At 48.1% G+C, this 24,754-nt stretch overlaps 1 protein-coding gene across 1 annotated transcript in view; it reads left to right on the top strand.

Annotated features, from left to right (window-relative positions):
- Positions 1 to 24,754, top strand: part of TSPOAP1 (TSPO associated protein 1) — a 2,439,191-nt gene that overhangs the window by 2,253,517 nt on the left and 160,920 nt on the right. Inside the window, exon 29 of the mRNA XM_069226865.1 lies at positions 2,953 to 3,081. Coding sequence (XP_069082966.1) covers positions 2,953 to 3,081 — 129 coding nt within the window. The remainder of the gene's footprint in view (positions 1 to 2,952; positions 3,082 to 24,754) is intronic.

The following is a 24,754-nucleotide window of genomic DNA, read 5'->3' as shown; positions in this document are numbered from 1 at the left end:
GGGGAAGGGGTCCCATGGGGACCCCTTCCCGTTTGCGACTGGGTTACCATCCACTTCAAGTGGATGGTAACTGCGAGTCCATTTGCGACCGCGTGCGACTCGGAAATGCATTTTGTGAGGCGGTTCCGACTCGCAAAATGCATTTCAACATAGCAAAGTGGCTTTAGCGACTCGCAAACGGCGTTCTTCGCCGTTTGCGAGTCGCTAAACCTTTGCTACATCTGGCCCTAAGTGAGGGTTTGACATATAGGTGACTTATAAGTTACTTAAGTGCAGTGTAAAATGGCTGTGAAATAACGTGGATATTATTTCACTCAGGCTGCAGTAGCAGTCCTGTGTAAGAATTGTCTGAGCTCCCTATGGGTGGCAAAAGAAATGCTGCAGCCCATAGGGATCTCCTGGAACCCCAATACCCTGGGTACCTAGGTACCATATACTAGGGAATTATAAGGGTGTTCTAGTGTGCCAATCAGAATTGGTAAAATTAGTCACTTGCCTGCAGTGACAATTTTAAAAGCAGAGAGAGCATAAACACTGAGGTTCTGGTTAGCAGAGCCTCAGTGATATAGTTAGGCACCACACAGGGAACAACACATATAGGCCACAAACTTATGAGCACTGGGTTCCTGGTTAGCAGGATCCCAGTGACACCTATCAAACATGCTGACAACATAGGGTTTTCACTATGAGCACTGGGCCCTGGTTAGCAGGATCCCAGTGAGACAGTAAAAACACCCTGACATATACTCACGAACAGGCCAAAAGTGTGGGTAACAAGGCTAGAAAGAGGCTACCTTCCTACAAAGAGTCACACCACATTCCTTCCACATGGCTTTTAGGTAAGCAGACATTAAATTTGCACCTCTGTGGAGGAAAGTACCTTCTTTCTTGACATGGTTACTCCCTTTTTCTGCCTGATGTCAGTGTGTTTGACTGTGTTCACTGGGATCCTGCTAACCAGGACCCCAGTGATTACGCTCTATTTCCCACCAGTCTGTATTTCACCCACAATTGGCACACTTATGCCCCATTATAAGTCCCTAGTAAATGGTACCTAGGTACCTAGGGCATTGGTGTTTCAGGGTATCCCTATGGAATGCAGCATACATTTTGCCACTCATAGGGTGCCCAAGCAAAGGGTTCTGTGGGACTGCCATTGCAGCTTGTATGAAAATGTGCAAGTACCCTTTCACTGCCACTTTTCACTACACCAGCTCACTTCTATGACACCTCTATGGCAGACCTTCCAGCCCAGAGGGCAGGGTGCCACGTACCTGTGTATGAGGGCACCTCTGCACTAGCAGAGGTGACCCCACAAACTCCAGGCCCATTTTCCCCCAGCCTCGGAGACCTGAGCCCACTTGTTGACTTGGTTTAGACTGGACCACTGTCCATGCCTGCAGATTGTATGTGCAGGCCCCTCTGCAACCGTGAGGAACTCCAGCACTGGACCCGACGGCATAAGACACCAGTGTACCCACGTCCCACAGCCCAAGATGAAGTGACCGATGGTGTCCCCACATGGCCGTGGACCTCAAAGATGTCAAAATGCAGTACATTTTTTTCCCCCATAGGATAACATTACTGAACCCAAACATTGCACTGTCAACTTTTAAAAACCCCAAAAAATCCTCTCTCGAAAAGTACTCATGTGTGGAATCAAAAGTTGGTGTTGGATTTTTTTATTGAGTGTGTGTCTCACTTATTGCATAAGTGTGTGCCTTACATACTTAGCACTACACTCTGATATGCCTAACTGCTCGACCACACTACCCAAAAAGAGAGCATTTGGGATGTAATTTGCACCTATGATACCTCTGGGGATTGTTTGGACTCTCTGCACAGTATATCTCATTTTGGTCTACATTATATGAAGAGCCAGTTTCCTACAGATGTTAATGTTTAAAACTGTGTTTTAGTGGCTATTCCCATCTGCCAGACAGGTGAGCGAGTTACAAGCTCTCATTTCTCATTCCCCATTTACCTCTTTTTATCCAGACAAATTGATGTTGCGAAACAGGGCCGGTTTTCTGGCAATAGTGATGACTCCTTTCTATCCGGGTACAGCCATTACCCTCACAAACCTCTGTATACGGCCCCACCCCATAAAGGAAGAGGAGCAGCTGAATCAGTTGAATTTTGGGCAGGCTGTCTACTACTATCTCAACAGCGCCATAAACATATGACTGGATGACCTGCTCTTTGTTGGTTACTACAGTGCTAAGAAGGGAAAAGCAGTAGAGAAAAGAACTCTTGAGATGGATCATCCTATGAATCAAAACCTGCTGCGTCTTTGCCAAGCAAGACCCTCTAGAAGGACGTAGGGCCCATTCTACCAGGGCCAAATCCATGTATTGGGCCCTTGTTGAGAAAGCGCCAATCACAAATATCTGTAAGTCTGTGACGTGGGTGTACCTGCACACCTTAGCCAAAATCTTCTGTCCGGATTGTGAAATGTTTGAGGACGTGCCCTTTGTCATGGCTTTTCTGCAGGATTTCCTGGTCTAACTATCCATCAACCCACTTCTATGGGTAGGGTATTGATCTCTAATCTGCAGGCATCTGCATATAGAGGTATTCATTTTCTGTTAGGAAAAATTTCAGAACTCTCATGTAAGAGTGAGCTTCAGATTTGCGTCAAAGGCATGGAAAAACGAGACTGAAGTTGTGCTGGAGTGGGCACTGCATCGCTTCAGTGACGTCATCTGACCCCACTTGAATCGACGCGTAGCCACCGGCCCCCGCTGGTGATATGAGAGCTTTGAAGTTTCTGGATGCAGTCTTATGGTTGAGATTGTTCCACAAGTGAGGAATCTACAGGTAGAGTTTCTACGAGAAACATTATTACTGTAGGTAAGTAATTTTTTCTTCTTTGTTACCTTTTCAAAGTTTCACAGGCCAAAAGTTTATCATTTAATTATTAAATTGTGCGTATCCTTTTTACCATTTCAGGGGGAATTAAATGGACATAGAGGCCTTGTCCCTTCCAATTTCCTGGAGGTATCCGCACTAACTGGAAAAGCAACCAATGGGATCCTGCCTCAGGATGTAGACTCTCAAGGGCTACACAGTGAGCGACAGGTAAGACAGTTTCGTCTTAGCTAATGTAGGGCAAAGCAGTATAGGTTTCACAAATTCTTTTTTTTCCCACATATTGACAAGAGTCTGTGTAAGGAAATGCCTTCCTTGGCATGGTTACCCCCTAACTTTTTGCCTTTTGTTGATGCTAGTTATGACTGAAAGTGTGTTGGGACCCTGCTAACCAGGCCCCAGCACCAGTGTTCTTTCCCTGAACTGTACCTTTGTTCCCACAATTGGCACAGCCCTGGCACTCAGATAAGTCCATTGTAAATGTTACCCCTGGTACCAAGGCCCTGTGGCCAGGGAAGGTCTCTAAGAGCTGCAGCATGTATTATGCCACCCTGGGGACCCCTCACTCAGCACATGCACACTGCCTCACAGCTTGTGTGTACTGGTGGGGAGAAAATGACTAAGACGACATGGCACTCCCCTCAGAGTGCCATGCCCTTACCCCACTGCCTGTGGCATAGGTAAGTCACCCCTCTAGTAGGTTTCAAAGCCCTAAGGCAGGGTGCACTATACCACAGGTGAAGGCATAGTTGCATGAGCACTATGCCCCTACAGTGTCTAAGCCAAACCTTAGAAATTGTAAGTACAGGGTAGCCATAAAGAGTATATGGTCTGGGAGTCTGCCAATTACAAACTCCACAGTTCCATAATGGCTACACTGAAATCTGGGAAGTTTGGTATCAAACTTCTCAGCACAATAAATGCACACTGATGCCAGTGTGGAATGTATTGTTAAATACACCCAGAGGGCATCTTTGAGATGCCCCCTGAATTCTAGTCCGACTCCTAGTGCTAGGCTGACCAGTTTCTGCCAGCCTGCCACAACCAGACGAGTTTCTGGACACATGGGATGAGTGCCTTTGTCACTCTGTGGCCAGAAACAAAGCCTGCACTGGGTGGAGGTGCTTCTCACCTCCCCCTGCAGGAACTGTAACACCTGGCAGTGAGCCTCAAAGGCTCCTGCCTGTTGTTACAGCATCCCAGGACATCCCAGCTAGTGGAGATGCGTGCGCCTCCGGACACAGCCCCCACTTTTGGCAGCAAGTCCGAAGGAGATAATGAGAAAAACAAGGAGGAGTCACCTACTGGTCAGGACAGCCCCTAAGGTGCCCTGAGCTGAGGTGACCTGTGCCTTTAGAAATCATCCATCTTGAGTTTGGAGGATTCCCCCAATAGGAATAGGGATGCGCCTCCCTCCCCTCAGGGAGGAGGGACAGAGAGGGTGTAGCCACCCTCCAGGACAGTTGCCATTGGTTACTGCCCCCTGACCTAAACAAACCCCTAAATTTAGTATTTAGGGGCGACCCTGAACCCAGGAAATCAGATTCCTGCAACCTGAAGAAAGAAGGACTGCTGACCTGAAAGCCCTGCAGAGCTGACAGAGACACCAACTGAGATGGCCCCAGCCCTACCGGCCTGTCTCCAGACTCAAAGAACCTGCACAGCGAGACATCCAGGGGGACAAGTGACCTCTGAGGACTCAGAGGACTGCCTTGCACCTAAAGGACCAAGAACCTCCTGAGAACAGCAGCACTGTTCAGAAACTGCAACAACTTTAAAGAGACTCTCACTTCCCGCCAGAAGCGTGAGTCTTCACACTCTGCACCCGACCCCCCCGGCTCGAGTCCGGGACAACAAACACCGCAGAGAGGACTCCCAGGCAACTCCAATGATGTGAACACCCTGAGCCGACCCCTCTGCGCCCCCACAGCGACACCTGCAGAGAGGATCCAGAGGCTCCCCCTGACCGCGACTACCTCTTAACAAAGGAGCCCAACACCTGGACCAAGCACTGCACCAGTAGCCCCCAGGACCAAGAGGAACCACCTACCAGTGCAGGAGTGACCAGCAGGCGGCCCTCACCCTAGCCCAGTTGGTGGCTGGCCCGAGAAGCCCCCCTGTGCCCTGCCTGCATCGCCTAAGTGACCCCAGGGTCCCTCCATTGCTTTCTATTGCAAACCCAACACCTACTTTGCCTACTGAACCCGGCCACCCCTGTGCCGCTGAGGGTGTGTTTTATGTGCTTGTGTCCCCTCCTCCCCCCCCCCCCAGTGCTCTACAGAACCCCCCTGGTCTGCTCCCTGAGGACGCAGGTGTTTACCTGTAAGCAAGACTAGGACCGGAGCACCCCTGTTCTTCATAGGCGCCTATGTGTTTTGGGCCCTCCTTTGACCTCTGCACCTGACCGGCCCTGTGTTGCTGGTGCTGTGGCTTTGGGGTTGCCTTGAACACCCAACGGTGGGATGCCTATGCCCAGGACACTGACTGTGTAAGTGCTTTACTTACCTGAGAAACTTAACCAAACTTACCTCCCCCTGGAACTGTTGATTTTTGCAGTGTCCACTTTTAAAATAGCTTATTGCTATTTTAACCAAAACTGTTTGTACTACTGTTTTAAATCAAAGTTCTATACTTACCTGTGTGAAGTACCTTGCATTTTATGTACTTACCTTAAATCTTGAATCTTGTGGTTCTAAAAGAAATTAAGAAAATATATTTTTCTATATAAAACCTATTGGCCTGGAGTTAAGTCTTTAAGTGTGTCTTCTCATTTATTGCCTCTGTGTGTACAACAAATGCTTAACACTACCCTCTGATAAGCCTACTGCTCGACCACACTACCACAAACTAGAGCATTAGTGTTATCTAATTTTGCCACTGTCAGCCTTTAAGGGGGACCCTTGGACTCACTATATCTCACTTTGAGATAGTATAGACAGAGGGAACTTCCTACAGTCTGCAATAATAACAGTTCTGTAGTTGTGGCCAAATTGGAATGTGCATGTGTGTAGGAAAGTAGCATCTTTCTGGCATATTTACACCCACTTTCTGCCTGGTGTCACTGTATTTAGACTAGTACACTGGGCTCCTGCTAACCAGGACTCCAGTGTCAGTGCTCTCTCCCCTAAATTTAGTTGTAAGGTAAGTTCACACCCGGAATTGCCGTACTGGTGCACCCATGTAAGCCCCTAGTAGATGGTACTTAGGTACCCAGGGCATTGGTATACCAGCTGTCCCCACGGGCTGCAGAATGTATTGGCCACCCATTGGGGCCCATGCAAACTGTGACTGCAGGCCTGCCTTTTCAGCCTGCATGAAATGGTGTATGTGCCTTTCACTTCAGATATGATTGCCTTATATCATGGACATTGCACTCTGACCCTGTAGGTCACCCCCAAGGTAGGCCCTTCAGCCCAAGGGCAGGGTGCATGGTTCGAAGTGTGTGGGCACTCCTTCACGAGCAGAGGTGCCCCTACAAATCCCAGACTCAATTCCCTGGGCTTTGTAAGTGCGGGGGACCATTTTAAGGTATGTAGTGGACACTGGTCAACACGAGTAGTCCAACTACATAATGGCTTCAGTAAACCTAGGAATGTTTGTTATCAAACATGTTGGAATCATGCAACTACACCGATTCCAGTGTTGCATGATCCCATGTACTCTGGGGGTTCCCTAGTGGATCCCCCATGTCTGCCTGTACAGCCTTGCAGGTTCTGCATGCCAGCCCATGCTGCTGCCCACCCCAGACATTGTTCTGCTCCCCTGCTGCTGAGCTTCATTCTGGCAGGGGAAGGCAGAACAAATGGTTTCCGCTAGGAGAGAGGTGTGACCTCTTCTTTAGAACTAGGTGTCTCTGGGTTGTGGGTGTCTCTCAGCACCACGGACTGTTTTGAAGGACACATTTGGTACCCTCGCATAAACTGGTTTGCACAAGTGCAGGAACCCCTGGTTCCTGCTCTGGCACAGAACCATACAAGACAAGGGAATTACTACCCCCCTGTCCAGCACCTCCCCTGGGAGCTCTGCCAGGTGGCCATTTGATTCTGCCATCTTGAAAGCAAGATGTGCATAGGACCCTGGGAGCATCTGACTGGTTAGTCCAGGTGGGTGATGTCCCTGACCCCCCCTGATAGGTTCACAGCAGATAGTGTCCAATTCCCTTTTTGGGTTACTTAAGGGCTCCCCTGAGGATGGGTCCCCAGATTTGTCTGTAAGACTTCATGAACCGTCAACAAGTCTCCTCTACGAATCTTCACAAACTTTTCCACAAAGTATGTACCGGTGATTCTTGTTGTGCACATAAAGTTTTGGGGTGATCTGTCAAGCAGGGGTCTAACCAGTAGGAGGGCCCCTGCTGCAACTTTGTTTCTTCTTTCTGCAAAGACTTCTTCCCCTTAGTCGACATCCTCAGGAGTCACTGGGGCTCTTCCTGCACTCAGGAAAGCAAGAAGGAATCTCCCTTGGAGTGAAGGAGGCACTCCCCTTCATCCGCAGGCACCTCAACGATGACAACCGGCTTGTGGATCCTGCTGTCCCACAGACTCTCCAAGGCTCTGCAACACAGATGGTGGTTCTGTGGCTCTCAGAGGTCTGATTTATCTTCCTTGCAACTGGGAAGTTTGTGGTCCCTTGCAGGAGCTGCTTGGCTGGAACCCTTGTGCACCGTGTCTGCTTGTCGTTGCCACAGCTTGTTGGCTCTTCAGTCTGAAGCCCTCCTAGCTTGAAGAAGCCCTTGCCTCCAGCACTCTTCAGCTCCAAGAATGATGTCCTCTCTGCAACTCCTGCAACATGGGCATCTCTCTTTTCTGTGCTGCTGAGGCCTCCCTGTGCCTTCTTCCACAGGGTCCTGCTGTGGGGCTCCGATTCCTACTGGCTCTCCTGACTGCTGACAGCTGGCCCTGACCTATCTGCCAAGGTTGAATCATCTGGACCTAGCAAACTCTGCACAACTTGTCTTGTTTTTGCCGAGGCTTGTTGATGGTCCTGCTGAGCACTAACTCCCTCTGCAATCTGACGACTGGCGTCGGACAGTTCCTGGACGAGTCCTGGGATCCCCCTGCATCGCTTGGAGTCCACTACTGCACTTCCTGGTCTACCGTCCTTCAGGAAGCATCACCTAGAAGGGTGTGCATTGCCCATCTGCACCGCCTGGGCACTACTGGGTGGTTTGGATTCTGTCCCTTATCTCCCTAGGTCCTCTTTCTCCGGATTCCACACCTGGGTTACACCGACCTGGACCACAGGTCATGACAGCAGCTGGACGACGGATTCCCCATTGGCTTCAGTGGAAGGTTCTGTTATAACTTCACCCCTATGCACCTGGGCTCCCTGGTGTAGGTACTCCACTGCTCTGGGTATCCACTGGTGGGGGTCACTATTCAACCTCCCTTGTCCCAAAGGATTTCCTCGGGGTCCACTGAGAAGGGTCCTAAAACGTGAAAGCTCCAACCGTGACTTCCCCATGTTAGCCTTTGGACACTAACCTGAGATTTCTACTTTGCACACGGGCGCCTGGGAAATCCTACCTACTTACCTTTGGATGGTTAGTACTTCCCCAATCCTAAGGATCCTAGGGTGTCCGTGTGGGTTGGGTGTAGTTTTCGCATTCCATTTTTTTAGTGTAGGGTTTACCCCCCCTCCGTTTTTGCCACAAATTCACGACGATATTGCGAATTCATGGCAAAAAAAAAACAATAAATCCCCTGGGTGGTCCAGGTCCCAGGGGCATATGAAAAATAAAGGGGGGGGTGCATGGGGACCCCCCTCTTAGGGCATTTTATGCCAGGGGAACCACCACCTCCCCAGCACAAATGGCGAAATTAATGCGGGGGCCAGCACGGCAGCCCTCTCCCGCAGCCCCAGTGACCGCCACCTCCCAAAGTCAAAGGACAAAGGATGAAATTAACATGGGTGAGCCAGTCACATGTATCTACACTGGCTCAGTATATGCCAAAGTCAGCAAGGGGGGGGTGCCACATAGCTCCCCCTATTGAATTGTAGTGGGCCTGGGGAATGGGGTCTCTGGGGCCGAAATTGAGTGGGGGAGGTGGGCCGCGTGGCCCCCTTCACCCACCCTGGCCATTAACCCAACAAAGTAAAACTTAATAACTTAACAGTAGAAAGTGCTCCAGTTGGATAGACATTTTGTGCAAAACTGTGGACTCTTGTTGGATAAATGTAGGAGGCTGGCCTGGCTTATAGTGGGTACCTGATGGTTCTTACACCTTATGCTAAGTCCAGTTATCCCTTATTAGTAGATTAGTAGTGTTCTAGCAGCTTAGGCTGATAGAGGTAGCTATAGCAGAGCAGCTTAGGCTGAACTAGGAGACAGGCAAAGCTCCTACTATACCACTTATATCATATAGCACTGTATCACAAGAAACACAATACTCAGAGATACTAAAAATAAAGGTACTTTATTTTAGTGACATATGCCAAACGTATCTCAGAGGATATACTCCCTTAGGAGGTAAGTAAAATACACAAAATATACACACAAACCAAAATCAGGTACGTAAACAGTTAGAAAAGTAGTGCAAACACTGTAGAACACAATAGAATGCAATAGGACACAATAGGCCTTGGGGCAACACAAACTATATACTCCAAAAGTGGAATGCGAACCACGAATGGACCCCAGGCCTGGTGTAGTGTGTAGAGGGTCGCTGGGAGTGTAAGAAAACACTAAGGGTGTCCAAGATACCCCACTCCAAGACCCTGAAAAGTAGGAGTAAAGTTACCCTACTACCCCAGAAAGACATTAAAGTCGAGATGGGGATTCTGCAAAGGCAACAACTGACTGCAAAGCACTGAATACGGATTCCTGGACCTGAGGACCTGCAAAGGAAGGGGACCAAGTCCAAGAGTCACGCAAGTGTCCAGGGGGGCAGGAGCCCACTTAACCCCGGATGAAGGTGCAAAAGGGCTGCCTCCGGGTGGAAGAAGCTAAAGATTCTGCAACAACGGAAGGTGCCAGGAACTTCTCCTTTGGTCAGAAGATGTCCCACTACGTGCTGGAGGATGCAGAGTTTTTTCCAAGCAGAAAAACCGCAAACAAGCCTTGCTAGCCTTGCTAGCTGCAAGAGTCGCGGTTGAAGATAATGGGTGCCGCCAGGGCCCAGAAAGGACCAGGAGGTCGCCCCTTGGAGGAGGAGACAGAGGGGGCGCTCAGCGACAGAGAGATCCCACACAGAAGCAGGCAGCACCCGCAGAAGCACTCGAACAGACATTCAAGAAATCTGAGCACGGAGGTCAACTCAGCACATCAAGTGAGGGTCCCACGATGCCGGAGGTCAACTCAGTGAGTTGGGCAATGCAGGACGAAGTGCTGGGGACCTGGGCTGTGTTGTGCACGAAGGAAGTCTTGCTAAAGTGCACAGAAGCCCTAGCAGCTGCAGATCACGCAGTACACAGGATTACTGTCTGGCGTGGGGAGGGGAGGACTTACTTCCACCAAGTGTGGAAAAAAGGACCACTGGGCTGTCGGGGTCACTTGGATCCAGCTCCTGTGTTCCAGGGACCACGCTCGTCAAGACGATAGGGGACCCAGAGGACCGGTGATGCAGAAGTTTGGTGCCTGCGGGAGCAGGGGGAAGATTCCGTCGACCCACTGGAGATTTCTTCTTGGCTTCCAGTGCAGGGTGAAGGCAGACAGCCCTCAGAGCATGCACCACCAGGAAACAGTTGAGAAAGCCGGCTGGATTAGGCGCTACAATGTTGCTGGTAGTCGTCTTGCTACTTTGTTGTGGTTTTGCAGGCATCCTGGAGCAGACAGGAGTCGATCCTTGGCAGAAGTTGAAGAGAGAAGTGCAGAGGAACTCTTTTGAGCTCTTGCATTCGTTTTCTGAAGAGAAACCAACAGGAAAGACCTTAAATAGCCCTCAGAGGAGGATTGGGTACCTAACCAGGGAAGAGCCTATTAGGAGGGGTCTCTGACGTCACCAGCTGGCACTGGCCTCTCAGAGGTCTCCGTTGTGCCCTCACACGTCTGCATTCAAGATGGCAGAGGTCTGGGACACACTGGAGGAGCTCTAGGCACCACCCCTGGGGTGGTGATGGACAGAGGAGTGGTCACTCCCCCTTCCTTTGTCCAGTTTCGCGCCAGAGCAGGGGCTGGGGGATCCCTGAACTGGTGTAGAATGGTTTATGCAAGGAGGGCACCATCTGTGCCCTTCAAAGCATTTCCAGAGGCCAGTGGAGAGGCTACTCCTCTCAGGCCCTTAACACCTATTTCCAAAGGGAGAGGGTGTAACACCCTCTCTCAGAGGAAATCCTTTGTTCTGCTTTCCTGGGACTGGGCTGCCCAGGCACCAGGGGGGTAGAAACCTGTCTGAGGGTTGGCAGCAGCGGTAGCTGCAGAGAAAACCCCAGAGAGCTAGTTTGGCAGTACCCGGGTCTAATGGAGTCCCGGGGATGCATGGGATTGGCACCCCAATACCAGATTTGGCTTGGGGGACAATTCCATGATCTTAGACATGTTACATGGCCAGTTACCATTGTGAAGCTACAGATAGGTATTGACCTATATGTAGTGCACACGTGTAATGGTGTCCCCACACTCACAAAGTCCGGGGAAATTGCCCTGGACAATGTGGGGCACCTTGGCTGGTGCCAGGGTGCCCTCACACTTAGTAACTTTGCACCTAATCTTTACCAAGTGAGGGTTAGACATATAGGTGACTGTAGGAAGTTGGCTCTGTATATACTATTTCGAAGTAAGAAATAGTGTGCAGAGTCCAAGGGTTCCCCTTAGAGGTAAGATAGTGGCAAAATTAGATAATTCTTATGCTCTATTTTGTGCTAGTGTAGTCGAGCAGTAGGCTTATCAGAGGGTAGTTTTAAGCATTTGTTGAACACACACAGGCAATAAATGAGAACACACACTCAAAGACTTACTCCAGGCCAATAGGTTTTTATATTGAACAATATCTTTTCTTAGTTTATTTTAAGAACCACAGGTTCAAGATTTACATTAAATGCTTTAAATGTAAGGTACTTCACTCAAATACTTTAGGAACTTTGAATGAAAACAATATCATGTACAGTCTTTGTAAAAATTGCAATAAGCTATTTTCAAAGTGGACACAGTGCAAAAATCAACAGTTCCTGGGGGAGGTAAGTAAAGGTTAGATTAGAAGGTAAGTAAAACACTTACAAGTCTCAGTCCTGTGGCATAGGCATCCCACCGTTGGGGGATCAAGTTAACTCCAAAGTTACCACACCAGCAGCTCAGGGCCTGTCAGGTGCAGAGGTCAAAGAGGTGCTCAAAACACATAGGCACCTATGGAGAACAGGGGTGCTCCGGTTCCAGTCCTCTGTCCAGTACCTGCGTCCTCTGGGGGCAGACCAGGGGGGTTTTGTAGAGCACTGGGGGGGGACAAGTAGGCACACAAAACACACCCTCCGTGGCGCAGGGGCGGCCGGGTGCAGTGTGCAAAGCAGGCGTTGGGTTTCAGGTAGAAAACAATGGAGGGACCCGGGGGTCACTCTAGCGGTGCAGGCAGGCACAGGGGGGCTTCTCGGAACAGCCACCACCTGGGCTAGGTAGAGGGTCACCTGGGGGTCACTCCTGCACTGAAGTTCCATTCCTTCAGGTCCTGGGGGCTGCGGGTGCAGTGTTGGTTCCAGGCGTCTGGTCCCTTGTTACAGGCAGTCGCAGTCAGGGGGAGCCTCTGGATTCTCTCTGCAGGCGTCGCTGTTGGGGCTCAGGGGGGTCATCTCTGGTTACTCACAGGCTCGAAGTCGCCAGGGAGTCCTCCCTGAGGTGTTGGTTTTCTGCAGGTCGAGCCGGGGGCGTCCGGTGCAGAGTGTAGGGTCTCACGCTTCCGGCGGGAAACGTGAAGTCCTTGGAAGTTGCTTCTTTGTTGCAAAGAAGTAGCTGGTTTTGAACAGGGCCGCTGTTCACTGGAGTTTCTTGGTCCTGTAGTCCAGGGCAGTCCTCTGAGGCTTCAGAGGTCGCTGGTCCCTGTCGGATGCGTCGCTGGAGCAGGTTTTCGAAGTTAGGCCGATAGGGCTAGGGCCAAAGCAGTTGTCGTCTTCCTCCTTCTCTGCAGGCTTGTAGGTCAGCAGTCCTTCTTCTTTCTTCAGGTTGCAGGAATCTGATTTCCTAGGATCTGGGAAGCCCCTAAATACTGAATTTAGGGGTGTGTTTAGGTCTGGGAGGGCAGTAGCCAATGACTACTGTCCTTGAGGGTGGCTACACCCTCTTTGTTCCTCCTCCCTGTGGGGAGGGGAGCACATCCCTAATCCTATTGGGGGAATCCTCCAAACTCAAGATGGAGGATTGACTGGTGGGTGACTCCTCCTTGTTTTTCTCATTATCTCCTCCAGCCTTGCCGCCAACAGTGGGGGCAGTGGCTAGAGGGGGGGCATCTCCACTAGGTGGAATGCCCTGGGGCGCTGTAATAAAAGGGGTGAGGCTTTGAGGCTCACCACCAGGTGTTACAGTTCCTGCAGGGGGAGGTGAAAAATCCTTTTATTTGGCATAAGCCTTAAAAGTATAAATGCAATAAAATTTACAATTACATATTACATTAACATACAGAGTTCTTAGATCTTTCTAATTCTTATTAACCAACTCTAATTGCATAATTCATTTAATTAAAAATCAAGTTCTTACAGTTCCTAAAAGTGCAGCGTGCCAACTTAAATTATCCCACATACAGTTCTAATTAGACTCTGGTCCTTGCGATCTCCTACGTGCAGTTTCCCATTTTTGAATACTCCACGTTATATTTTTCTGCCTTATTATACGTAGCGAGGTTATATAGAATACCACCAACCAATTTCATTTTAGGTTAAACAAGCTCTTCTTTTCCTTTACTTCTTCCATAATTCAAGTTCTTATAGGATCATAAGGTACAACATGCCAGCCAATTTAACCCCTATACAGCTCTAAAAGAGCTCCATCCTTACTTCATCATAAAGTGCCTTTTTTTTTTAATTAAAAAGTGCGCTCCATATTCTTTCTTACCTTCTCCTAGCGTAGAACATGTCCTAAAATCATCAACTAATAAAATAGTAATCAATTATAACATTTAAAACTCTACATTCCACATTATACCCTACCTTCTATCAACCCCTATAAATCTGAGTATTTCCCTTCTTAAGTCATCTAAGAATAGGCCCAGTGCACAAGTTACATTTAAAAATCTCATATCAATAAGTAGCCTGAGCGCTTGGTCCCGATTGGTAATATTATTTTCCTTAAAAATCGGTTTTAATAACTTCTTGTGCACTCCTAAAAACCATTGACAATCCACAAGTAAATTTTGCATAGTATATTTCTGCTGTAAGCCACATGTACACAGACCCTGGCTATCCTTAAGAATTGCTTTTGCTTTGGGATCCATATATCCAGGGTTCAGCCCAATTCGGAACTGTAACACTGAGGCGGTCATTCTGACTGCGGCGGCCATTCCGGCTTTCCCGCTGGGCTGGCGGGCGACCGCCAGAAGACCGACGGCCGGCCCAGCGGGACAGCCCCTTCAACAATGAAGCCGGCTCGGAATGGAGCCGGCGGAGTTGAAGGGGTGCGACGGGTGCAGTGGCACCCGTCGCGATTTTCACTGTCTGCACAGCAGACAGTGGAAATCTTTGTGGGGCCCTGTTAGGGGGCCCCTGCACTGCCCATGCAAGTGGCATGGGCAGTGCAGGGGCCCCCAGGGACCCCACGGCACCCGTTCCCGCCATCCTGGTTCTGGCGGTGGACACCGCCAGAAACAGGCTGGCGGTAAGGGGGTCGGAATCCCCATGGCGGTGCTGCAAGCAGCGCCGCCATGGCGGGTTCCCTGGGCCAGCGGGAAACCGGCGGGAAACCGCCGGCTCCCCTTTTCCGACCGCGGCTTTACCGCCGCGGTCAGAATGGCCCAGGAAGCACCGCCAGCCTGTTGGCGGTGCTTCCGCCGCACTCCGCCATGGCGGTCATGGACCGCCAAGGTCAGAATGACCCCCTAAATTTCTTAATCTTGAATTAGGAAGAGCCTCTATATACGGGAAGTTTTCCGGATTCCTCCATCCAGCTATCATAACCTGGGTTGATATTTTACTTTCTAAATACTTCAGGTCTGATTCTCTTGCTCTTTCCTTCACTATTATTCTTAAATTATACTTCGAGATTTGCTCACCACACCATTGATTATCAGGTAAACCTAGGAGGACACAGATCTTTTTTAACCGTCCTCTCACTTGCAATGCCCAATGTAACTCGCTTATTATAATTTCTTTCTTACACAATCTTGCGATCTTACAGAACCCTTCATATGTTATGCTTAACCAAAACTTCAGTGCGGCTCATAGGCCCAAACAAGTCCACGCCGTCATTTGATATTCAGTTCTGAGGGGGGCAATGAAAGCATGCGCTTTACGCAAATGCTTTCTTCTATTTCCCAATTTAGCTTCCCTGAGAAAATTAAAACTTCCACCCCATATTGAAATTGGGGGCAAACCATAGCATTAAAAGCAGAGATAACCGGCTGAAGAGAAGGACCTCCGTATTTACTATTGAATTGTTTTAATCCCCAGACTGAAGATAAGGCTTTATTTTTTAAAGTTTCAGTATGTACTTTCCATCTTAAGTGTGAATCGAACCATATGCCCAAATATTTATACTCTTTACCTTCTCTATTCCCCCCCCCAGATTGTAATTAAATAGACTTTTCTCTTTCCGTATAAACATTATTTTCGTTTTCTCCATATTTACTATCAATTGTTTCCTTTGACAATAGGTATAAAACATCTCTAACTTCCTTTGTAGCCCTAACTCTGTCATATCCATTATCACTAAATCATCAGCGTATAGTAGGCAGGAAACATGCACACCATCCATTTTTGGTCTTAGCCCATTAACCTTCCGTAACAACCCTGGCAAATCTGACAAGAATAATGAGAATAAAATTGGGGCTAACACACACCCTTGACGGAGACCATTCATTATAGGGATCCTTTTTGAAAGTGAGCCACTCATATCTAAAATACTTGGGCCCAGTTTTGTGAATGCAGGCCCTGGAGAAGACATAGTATATCCAAATCAATTCCTAGCTGTTTCAACATATCCCATAGCGATTTCCTGTCTACCAAATCAAATGCGGCACGAAAATCGACAAAACAGCATAATAGGCTTCCTCGCAATTCAACTGATTTTTTTGCTAATACCCACAGACTAAAGCAGTAGTCAATTGTCGAATGCCCCTCCTTGAAACCACCTTGCTCTGTTGGTATCACATTTTTGTCATCTGCCCATTCTTTGATTAACCCCAGCAATAACTTTGTGAAAACCTTTTCCCCTACGTCTAATAAACTTATCAGCCGATAGTTTTTTGGTTGGGTTGGATCCTCCTTTTTGTAAATCGGCCTTATCATGGCACCCTTCCAACTCTCCGGAAAACTGCCATAATCAAGAATTTTACAAAACGTAACATAGAAGAATTTAGTCCACCAATCGATATTCTTTTTTATTATTATTGCTGGGAGGTTGTCTGGGCCTGCTGCTTTAGTTAATTTCAAGGCTACAATTGTATCTTTTATTTTCTGTGGGGCAAATGCTAATCTTATCTTCTCACCAAGCTTCCTAGCAATACCATAGCCCTCTTCATCCTTGGTACCTTTATATACAGATGACAGATATTTATACCAATCTTCTTCTCCGACCAAGCACCGCATTGCTCCTACCTTTTTCCCCTCTCTTACCAACTGCCAAAAACCCCTAATATTCTGTGTTTTTATCACCTCCATCATTACGTCCCAGTTTTGATTAATGTATTCTCGTTTCCTCTGTCTTATCAGCATCTTATAATCCTGTTTTGCTTTTCGAATCTTCTCTTCTTTGACAACAGAGGGTCTTTTCTTATAATCCCTTAGTAATCTTCGCATCATTTGCTTTCTACACCTACATTCCTGATTAAACCATACTTTACTATTATTCATCATATATGGTTCTCCCTTCCTCTTTCCCTCTCGAGATATTTTTAGTTTGCTTTTAAGGCAATTGACCATTAACACAATACCCTTATGATAACCTTTGAATATGTCATTTGGGTCTTCTTCCATATTAAGGATAGGATAGTTTACAAGCAAATTATTAAGTGCTTCTAAACTGCTATCTGTTAGGTGGGTCGTTACCCTACGGGGATAATCAACCAACGCTATCAGTGGCTTTTCTCTTTCTTTTTGAATTTTATCAGCTGAGCGTATTATTTGGATTGGCCAATGATCACTGCCCTCTTATTGCCCAACCTCAAAATTTTGCACTTCTCCAAGGAACCAGGTGTTTACAAAGGCATAATCAATAGGGCATTCCTAATTACCTGTTTGAAAGGTCTTTTTGGCCGGACAATCGTTCTCCATACGCCCATTTAGGCAAAACATGCCTAAAGATCCTAATGTTCTTGCTAAGGACAAATCACGAGCGGAGCATTCTGCGTTTGGAAAGATACTTCTAGGGATTTGTGCTGCTGCCAATAGCTCCTTATATAAAATGTCACTGCCATTAGGATCGAGTTTGATTAAAATCTCCCAACATTAAAATCAGACGGTCAGCTTTACCTGTGCATAATAGTTCCAGATCTTCCTTGGACAGTCCTCGCTGTGTATTATAATCAAACACATTACCCGGTTGTATATAAACGTTAAGAATCAAAAGCTGTTTAGCGCCACCTATTACATTGTAGAGATCTACCTGGCCTGCCAATAGCCAACGACATTTAGTTTTTATTTCTATGAACTTATCCGCTATTCTGGTAGAAGCTAGGGTTATTAGTCCCCCTGATGCTTGTCTTGACCCTTGCCGGGTAGCCCCATGAATCCATCCACTGGTTCCGGATCATCGCACAGCCAGGTTTCTTGGAAACACATTACATCGTACTCTTCAAGCTCTCCTTTAAACCGCTTTTGTTTTAAATGTTTGTTATAACCTCCCAGATTCCGAGATAAAACCAAATGGCTGTGCGTGGGGCTTAATTCCTAATCCACATCACTCAACTCACCCCTACTATACTTATCACGGAGATTTACAAAGGGTTCAAAACAATTCCTCCATTGTGGGTCGTTACATTCTGAGGCTACAGTCACACTTAAACTACCATCGTTTCCATCCACACGCCTACCGCAATTTTTATTATATGGCAGATTACATTGGACTTGATTTGGGAGCATACCTGCATGGCACCTAAGGGCGCGCCTATCGTGTATCACGTCCTTTATCACGTTTCCCTGCACTACTCTTATACCTTCTTTCATCAGCTCCGCCTCTGCTTGTAATACCAATCGCCTAAAGTAGTCAGAGTAAAAGAGTGCTTTAGTAATCTCTTCCTGACCGGACTTAATATAAATCCTATTTGTTTTATATCATCTGACTCGATCTCACATAGGCTTGGACACGAGGCCATAACTTCTAGGAGATGGGAACGATTTAATGATTTTAACTTCGTTAGGCATTTCCTCCCAATTTCTCCTCTCCACGGCGCCAAATATATCCACCTTCCTTTACTCCCACCAAAACTTTCCTGCTCTTTCTCTCTCTCTTCCTTATTCTCAATGTCTATAGATGAAAAAGGAGCCCTGCTTTTCGCTGGGCAAGTTGAGTTAGCTACTTCTCTGCTCCCCCTCCTTCTTTCTAGTCTCTTGATAATGTTCCCTCCCCCCCCGATCCACTACTTTGCTCTCTTGATTCTTCTACTATTTCCACATCCACTTCCACTGCTTGTCTACCCTTCTTTCTCTCCCCTCGCCAGTTAACTTCTTTGGATATACTAGGCACCATTTGTAACGTGACCCCTTGCTTTGGGGATATGGCTCCCCTACCTGGCCTTGAGAGGTTGTCCTGAACAACCTGCCCTAACTTCCCCTTCCTCCTTCTTACTGTTTTACACCCAACATTACCTTGCTTGCTTTCCTTCCTATATTTCGATTGGTAGGGTAGCTTATATAAACTATTACCCTTTCTCCTCCATCTCCGATTCCTCTTTATCACTAACATTGGATGTTTGGAAACATATACTGGAGGGTCATTTAATACCTGTAAAGTCTGAGCTATAGCTACTTCTCTTTCTTCGTTATTTTGTTCTGGGATATCGAGGGTATCTGTTTCTGTTTCTTGATCCCTCTTCTCCAAAATGGGTCGTACTAAAGCAGGCATACTACCATTAATACATTTCAACTCTTCAGTAATCCCTTGTAATTGACTTTTATGGGATTTCCCCAGACTATTATTTGCCATCAGTACCTCTAATATCGCTTGCAGGGTCTTTTGCATTAGGAACATTACATCTAATAATGACTCTGCGGGTACAGCAGTGGTAACTAATGCAGATACCGACTGCCTACCCAGGGGCGAGGACGGCAAAATTACATCCAGTTTACTCCCCTCTCCAACAGGCCCCTCCCCCCCACCTCTTAAGTTATCCTCCCTCTCATCCATTCTCTCAAAACCAAGAATGCAGGTCGGTAGGGCTAGGGCCAAAGCAGTTGTCATCTTCCTCCTTCTCTGCAGGCTTGTAGGTCAGCAGTCCTTCTTTCTTCAGGTTGCAGGAATCTGATTTCCTGGGATCTGGGGAGCCCCTAAATACTGAATTTAGGGGTGTGTTTAGGTCTGGGAGGTCAGTAGCCAATGACTACTGTCCTTGAGGGTGGCTGCACCCTCTTTGTGCCTCCTCCCTGTGGGGAGAGGGGCACATCCCTAATCCTATTGGGGGAATCCTCCAAACTCAAGATGGAGGATTTCTCAAGGCAGGGTTCACCTCAGCTCAGGACACCTTAGGGGCTGTCCTGACTGGTGGGTGACTCCTCCTTGTTTTTCTCATTATCTCCTCCAGCCTTGCCGCCAACAGTGGGGGCAGTGGCTAGATGGGGGGGGGCATCTCCACTTGGTGGGATGCCCTGGGACGCTGTAATAAAAGGGGTGAGCCTTTGAGGCTCACCACCAGGTGTTACAGTTCCTGCAGGGGGAGGGGAGAAGCACCTCCACCCAGTACAGGCTTTGTTCCTGGCCACAGAGTGACAAAGGCACTCTCCCCATGTGGCCAGCAACATGTCTGGTGTGTGGCAGGCTGGCAGAAACTGGTCAGCCAACACTAGAGGTCGGGTAGGTATTCAGGGGGCATCTCTAAGATGCCCTCTGGGTGTATGTTACAATAAATTGCACACTGGCATCAGTGTGCATTTATTGTGCTGAGGAGTTTGATACCAAACTTCCCAGTTTTCAGTTTAGCCATTATGGAACTTTGCAGCTTGTGTTTGACAAACTCCCAGGCCATATACTCTTACGGCTACCCTGCACTTACAATGTCTAAGGTTTTGCTTAGACACTATAGGGGCATAGTGCTCATGCTCATATGCCCTCACCTGTGGTATAGTGCACCCTGCCTTAAGGCCTGCTAGAGGGGTGACTTACCTATGCCACAGGCAGTGTGAGGTTGGCGTGGCACTCTGAGGGGAGTGCCATGTCGACTTAGTCATTTTCTCCCCACAAGCACAAACAAGCTGTGAGGCAGTGTGCATGTGGTTGCATAAGACATGCTGCAGCCCTCAGAGACCTTCCCTGGCATCAGGGCCCTTGGTACCAGGGGTACCAGTTACAAGGGACCTACCTGAGTGCCAGGGTTGTGCTAATTGTGGAGACAAAGGTACAGTTTAGGGAAAGAACACTGGTGCTGGGGCCTGGTTAGCAGGGTCCCACCACACTTTCAAATCATAACTAGCATCAGCAAAGGCAAAAGGTTAGGGGTAACCATGCCAAGAAGGCATTTCCTTACACAACCCCCTTCCCCCCCAAACGAAAGAGGATGAGACTAACCTTTCCCAAGAGAATCTTCATTTTCTAAGTGGAGGAACCTGGAAAGGCCATCTCCATTGGCATGGGCAGTCCCAGGTCTGTGTTCCACTATAAAGTCCATTCCCTGTAGGGATATGGACCACCTCAACAGTTTAGGGTTTTCTCCTTTCATTTGCATGAGCTATCTGAGAGGTCTGTGGTCAGTTTGAACTATGAAGTGAGTACCAAAAAGGTGTGGTCTCAACTTCTTCAAGGACCAGACCACCGCAAAGGCCTCCCTCTCAATGGCACTCCAACGCTGCTCCTTGGGGAGTAACCTCCTGCTGATAAAAGCCACAGGCTGGTCAAGGCCGTAATCATTTGTCTGGGACAGGACTGCTCCTATCCCATGTTTAGAGGCATTTGTCTGCACAATGAATTGCGTAGAGTAATCTGGAGCTTTCAAAACTGGTGCTGTGCACATTGCTTGCTTCAGGGTGTCAAAGGCTGTAGGAAAGTACCATCTTGCCTGGCATGTTACCCCCATTTTTCACTGTATATATGTTGTTTTAGTTGTATGTGTCACTGGGACCCTGGTAACCCAGGGCCCCAGTGCTCATAAGTGTGCCTGAATGTGTTACCTGTGTAGTGACTAACTGTCTCACTGAGGCTCTGCTAACCAGAACCTCAGTGGTTATGCTCTCTCATTTCTTTCCAAATTGTCACTGACAGGCTAGTGACCATTTTTACCAATTTACATTGGCTACTGGAACACCCTTATAATTCCCTAGTATATGGTACTGAGGTACCCAGGGTATTGGGGTTCCAGGAGATCCCTATGGGCTGCAGCATTTCTTTTGCCACCCATAGGGAGCTCTGACAATTCTTACACAGGCCTGCCACTGCAGCCTGAGTGAAATAACGTCCACGTTATTTCACAGCCATTTTACACTGCACTTAAGTAACTTATAAGTCACCTATATGTCTAACCTTTACCTGGTAAAGGTTAGGTGCAAAGTTACTTAGTGTGAGGGCACCCTGGCACTAGCCAAGGTGCCCCCACATTGTTCAGAGCCAATTCCCTGAACTTTGTGAGTGCGGGGACACCATTACACGCGTGCACTACATATAGGTCACTACCTATATGTAGCTTCACAATGGTAACTCCGAATATGGCCATGTAACATGTCTATGATCATGGAATTGCCCCCTCTATGCCATCCTGGCATAGTTGGCACAATCCCATGATCCCAGTGGTCTGTAGCACAGACCCTGGTACTGCCAAACTGCCCTTCCTGGGGTTTCACTGCAGCTGCTGCTGCTGCCAACCCCTCAGACAGGCATCTGCCCTCCTGGGGTCCAGCCAGGCCTGGCCCAGGATGGCAGAACAAAGAACTTCCTCTGAGAGAGGGTGTGACACCCTCTCCCTTTGGAAAATGGTGTGAAGGCAGGGGAGGAGTAGCCTCCCCCAGCCTCTGGAAATGCTTTGTTGGGCACAGAGGTGCCCAATTCTGCATAAGCCAGTCTACACCGGTTCAGGGACCCCTTAGCCCCTGCTCTGGCGCGAAACTGGACAAAGGAAAGGGGAGTGACCACTCCCCTGACCTGCACCTCCCCTGGGAGGTGTCCAGAGCTCCTCCAGTGTGCTCCAGACCCCTGCCATCTTGGAAACAGAGGTGCTGCTGGCACACTGGACTGCTCTGAGTGGCCAGTGCCACCAGGTGACGTCAGAGACTCCTGCTGATAGGCTCCTTCAGGTGTTAGTAGCCTATCCTCTCTCCTAAGTAGCCAAACCCTCTTTTCTGGCTATTTAGGGTCTCTGTCTCTGGGGAAACTTTAGATAACGAATGCAAGAGCTCATCCGAGTTCCTCTGCATCTCCCTCTTCACCTTCAGATAAGGAATCGACTGCTGACCGCGCTGGAAGCCTGCAAACCTGCAACATAGTAGCAAAGACGACTACTGCAACTCTGTAACGCTGATCCTGCCGCCTTCTCGACTGTTTTCCTGCTTGTGCATGCTGTGGGGGTAGTCTGCCTCCTCTCTGCACCAGAAGCTCCAAAGAAATCTCCTGTGGGTCGACGGAATCTTCCCCCTGCAACCGCAGGCACCAAAAAGCTGCATTACCGGTCCCTTGGGTCTCCTCTCAGCACGACGAGCGAGGTCCCTCGAATCCAGCGACTCTGTCCAAGTGACCCCCACAGTCCAGTGACTCTTCAGTCCAAGTTTGGTGGAGGTAAGTCCTTGCCTCACCTCGCTGGGCTGCATTGCTGGGAACCGCGACTTTGCAGCTACTCCGGCCCCTGTGCACTTCCGGCGGAAATCCTTTGTGCACAGCCAATCTTGGGTCCACGGCACTCTAACCTGCATTGCACGACTTTCTAAGTTGGTCTCCGGCGACGTGGGACTCCTTTGTGCAACTTCGGCGAGCACCGTTTCACGCATCCTCGTAGTGCCTGTTTCTGGCACTTCTCCGGGTGCTACCTGCTTCAGTGAGGGCTCTTTGTCTTGCTCGACGTCCCCTCTCTCTTCAGGTCCAATTTGCGACCTCCTGGTCCCTCCTGGGCCCCGGCAGCGTCCAAAAACGCCAAATGCACGATTTGCGACTAGCAAGGCGTGTTGGCGTCCTTCCGGCGGGAAAACACTTCTGCACGACTCTCCAAGGCGAGAGGGATCCGTCCACCAAAGGGGAAGTCTCTAGCCCTTTTCGTTCCTGCAGAAACCTCAGCTTCTTCTGTCCAGTCGAAGCTTCTTTGCACCCGCAGCTGGCATTTCCTGGGCATCTGCCCATCTCCGACTTGCTTGTGACTTTTGGACTTGGTCCCCTTGTTCCACAGGTACCCTAGATTGGAAATCCACAGTTGTTGCATTGCTGGTTTGTGTCTTTCCTGCATTATTCCTCTAACACGACTACTTTGTCCTTAGGGGAACTTTAGTGCACTTTGCACTCACTTTTCAGGGTCTTGGGGAGGGTTATTTTTCTAACTCTCACTATTTTCTAAAAGTCCCAGCGACCCTCTACAAGGTCACATAGGTTTGGGGTCCATTCGTGGTTCGCATTCCACTTTTGGAGTATATGGTTTGTGTTGCCCCTATCCCTATGTTTCCCCATTGCATCCTATTGTAACTATACATTGTTAGCACTGTTTTCTAAGACTATACTGCATATTTTTGCTATTGTGTATATATATCTTGTGTATATTTCCTATCCTCTCACTGAGGGTACACTCTAAGATACTTTGGCATATTGTCATAAAAATAAAGTACCTTTATTTTTAGTATAACTGTGTATTGTGTTTTCTTATGATATTGTGCATATGACACTAAGTGGTACTGTAGTAGCTTCACACGTCTCCTAGTTCAGCCTAAGCTGCTCTGCTAAGCTACCATTATCTATCAGCCTAAGCTGCTAGACACCCTATACACTAATAAGGGATAACTGGGCCTGGTGCAAGGTGCAAGTACCCCTTGGTACTCACTACAAGCCAGTCCAGCCTCCTACATTGGTTGTGCAGTGGTGGGATAAGTGCTTGAGACTACTTACCACTCTTGTCATTGTACTTTTCATATGAAAAAAATATATACAAAACAAGGTCAGTGTATATACACATAGCCAAAAAGTTTTGCATTTCCTCTTTTCACTCTTTTCTAAGTGCTGAAAAGTACATCTAAACTTTCAAAAAGTTCTTAAAAGTTTTAAAAGTTTTTTTCTGTCTTTCCAAAAAGTTCTGAAAACTTTTTTCTCTTTTTCTATCACTTTAACTCTCTCTAAAAATGTCTGGCACAGGCCAAAGTGTTGATCTGTCCAAACTTGCATATGACAACCTTAGCTGGAAAAGAGCAAGGAGTCTCTGTATAGAGAGAGGTTTGAGTGTAGGGAAGAATCCTTCCTTGGAACTGTTACTTAACATGCTTAGAGAACAGGATAAGGCCATAGGTGCCCCATCTGTTGAAAAAGTACCTAATAGTTCTCAATCTGATTCAGGGACTCCCCCAGGAAAAGATTCAGGAAAGAAACTTCCTAGCCTGCCCATTACTAGATAATCTAGCATAGATGGTAATGATGATGAGCCACACCATATAAATAGTGTTGTCTCACATCATAGCAAAAGCATTTATTCTCACCATACTGGTAGTA

Source organism: Pleurodeles waltl, chromosome 3_2 (assembly GCF_031143425.1).
Source record: "Pleurodeles waltl isolate 20211129_DDA chromosome 3_2, aPleWal1.hap1.20221129, whole genome shotgun sequence".
In the NCBI taxonomy this organism is placed as follows: domain Eukaryota; kingdom Metazoa; phylum Chordata; class Amphibia; order Caudata; family Salamandridae; genus Pleurodeles; species Pleurodeles waltl.
This window is presented reverse-complemented; position numbering and strand designations above follow the sequence as displayed.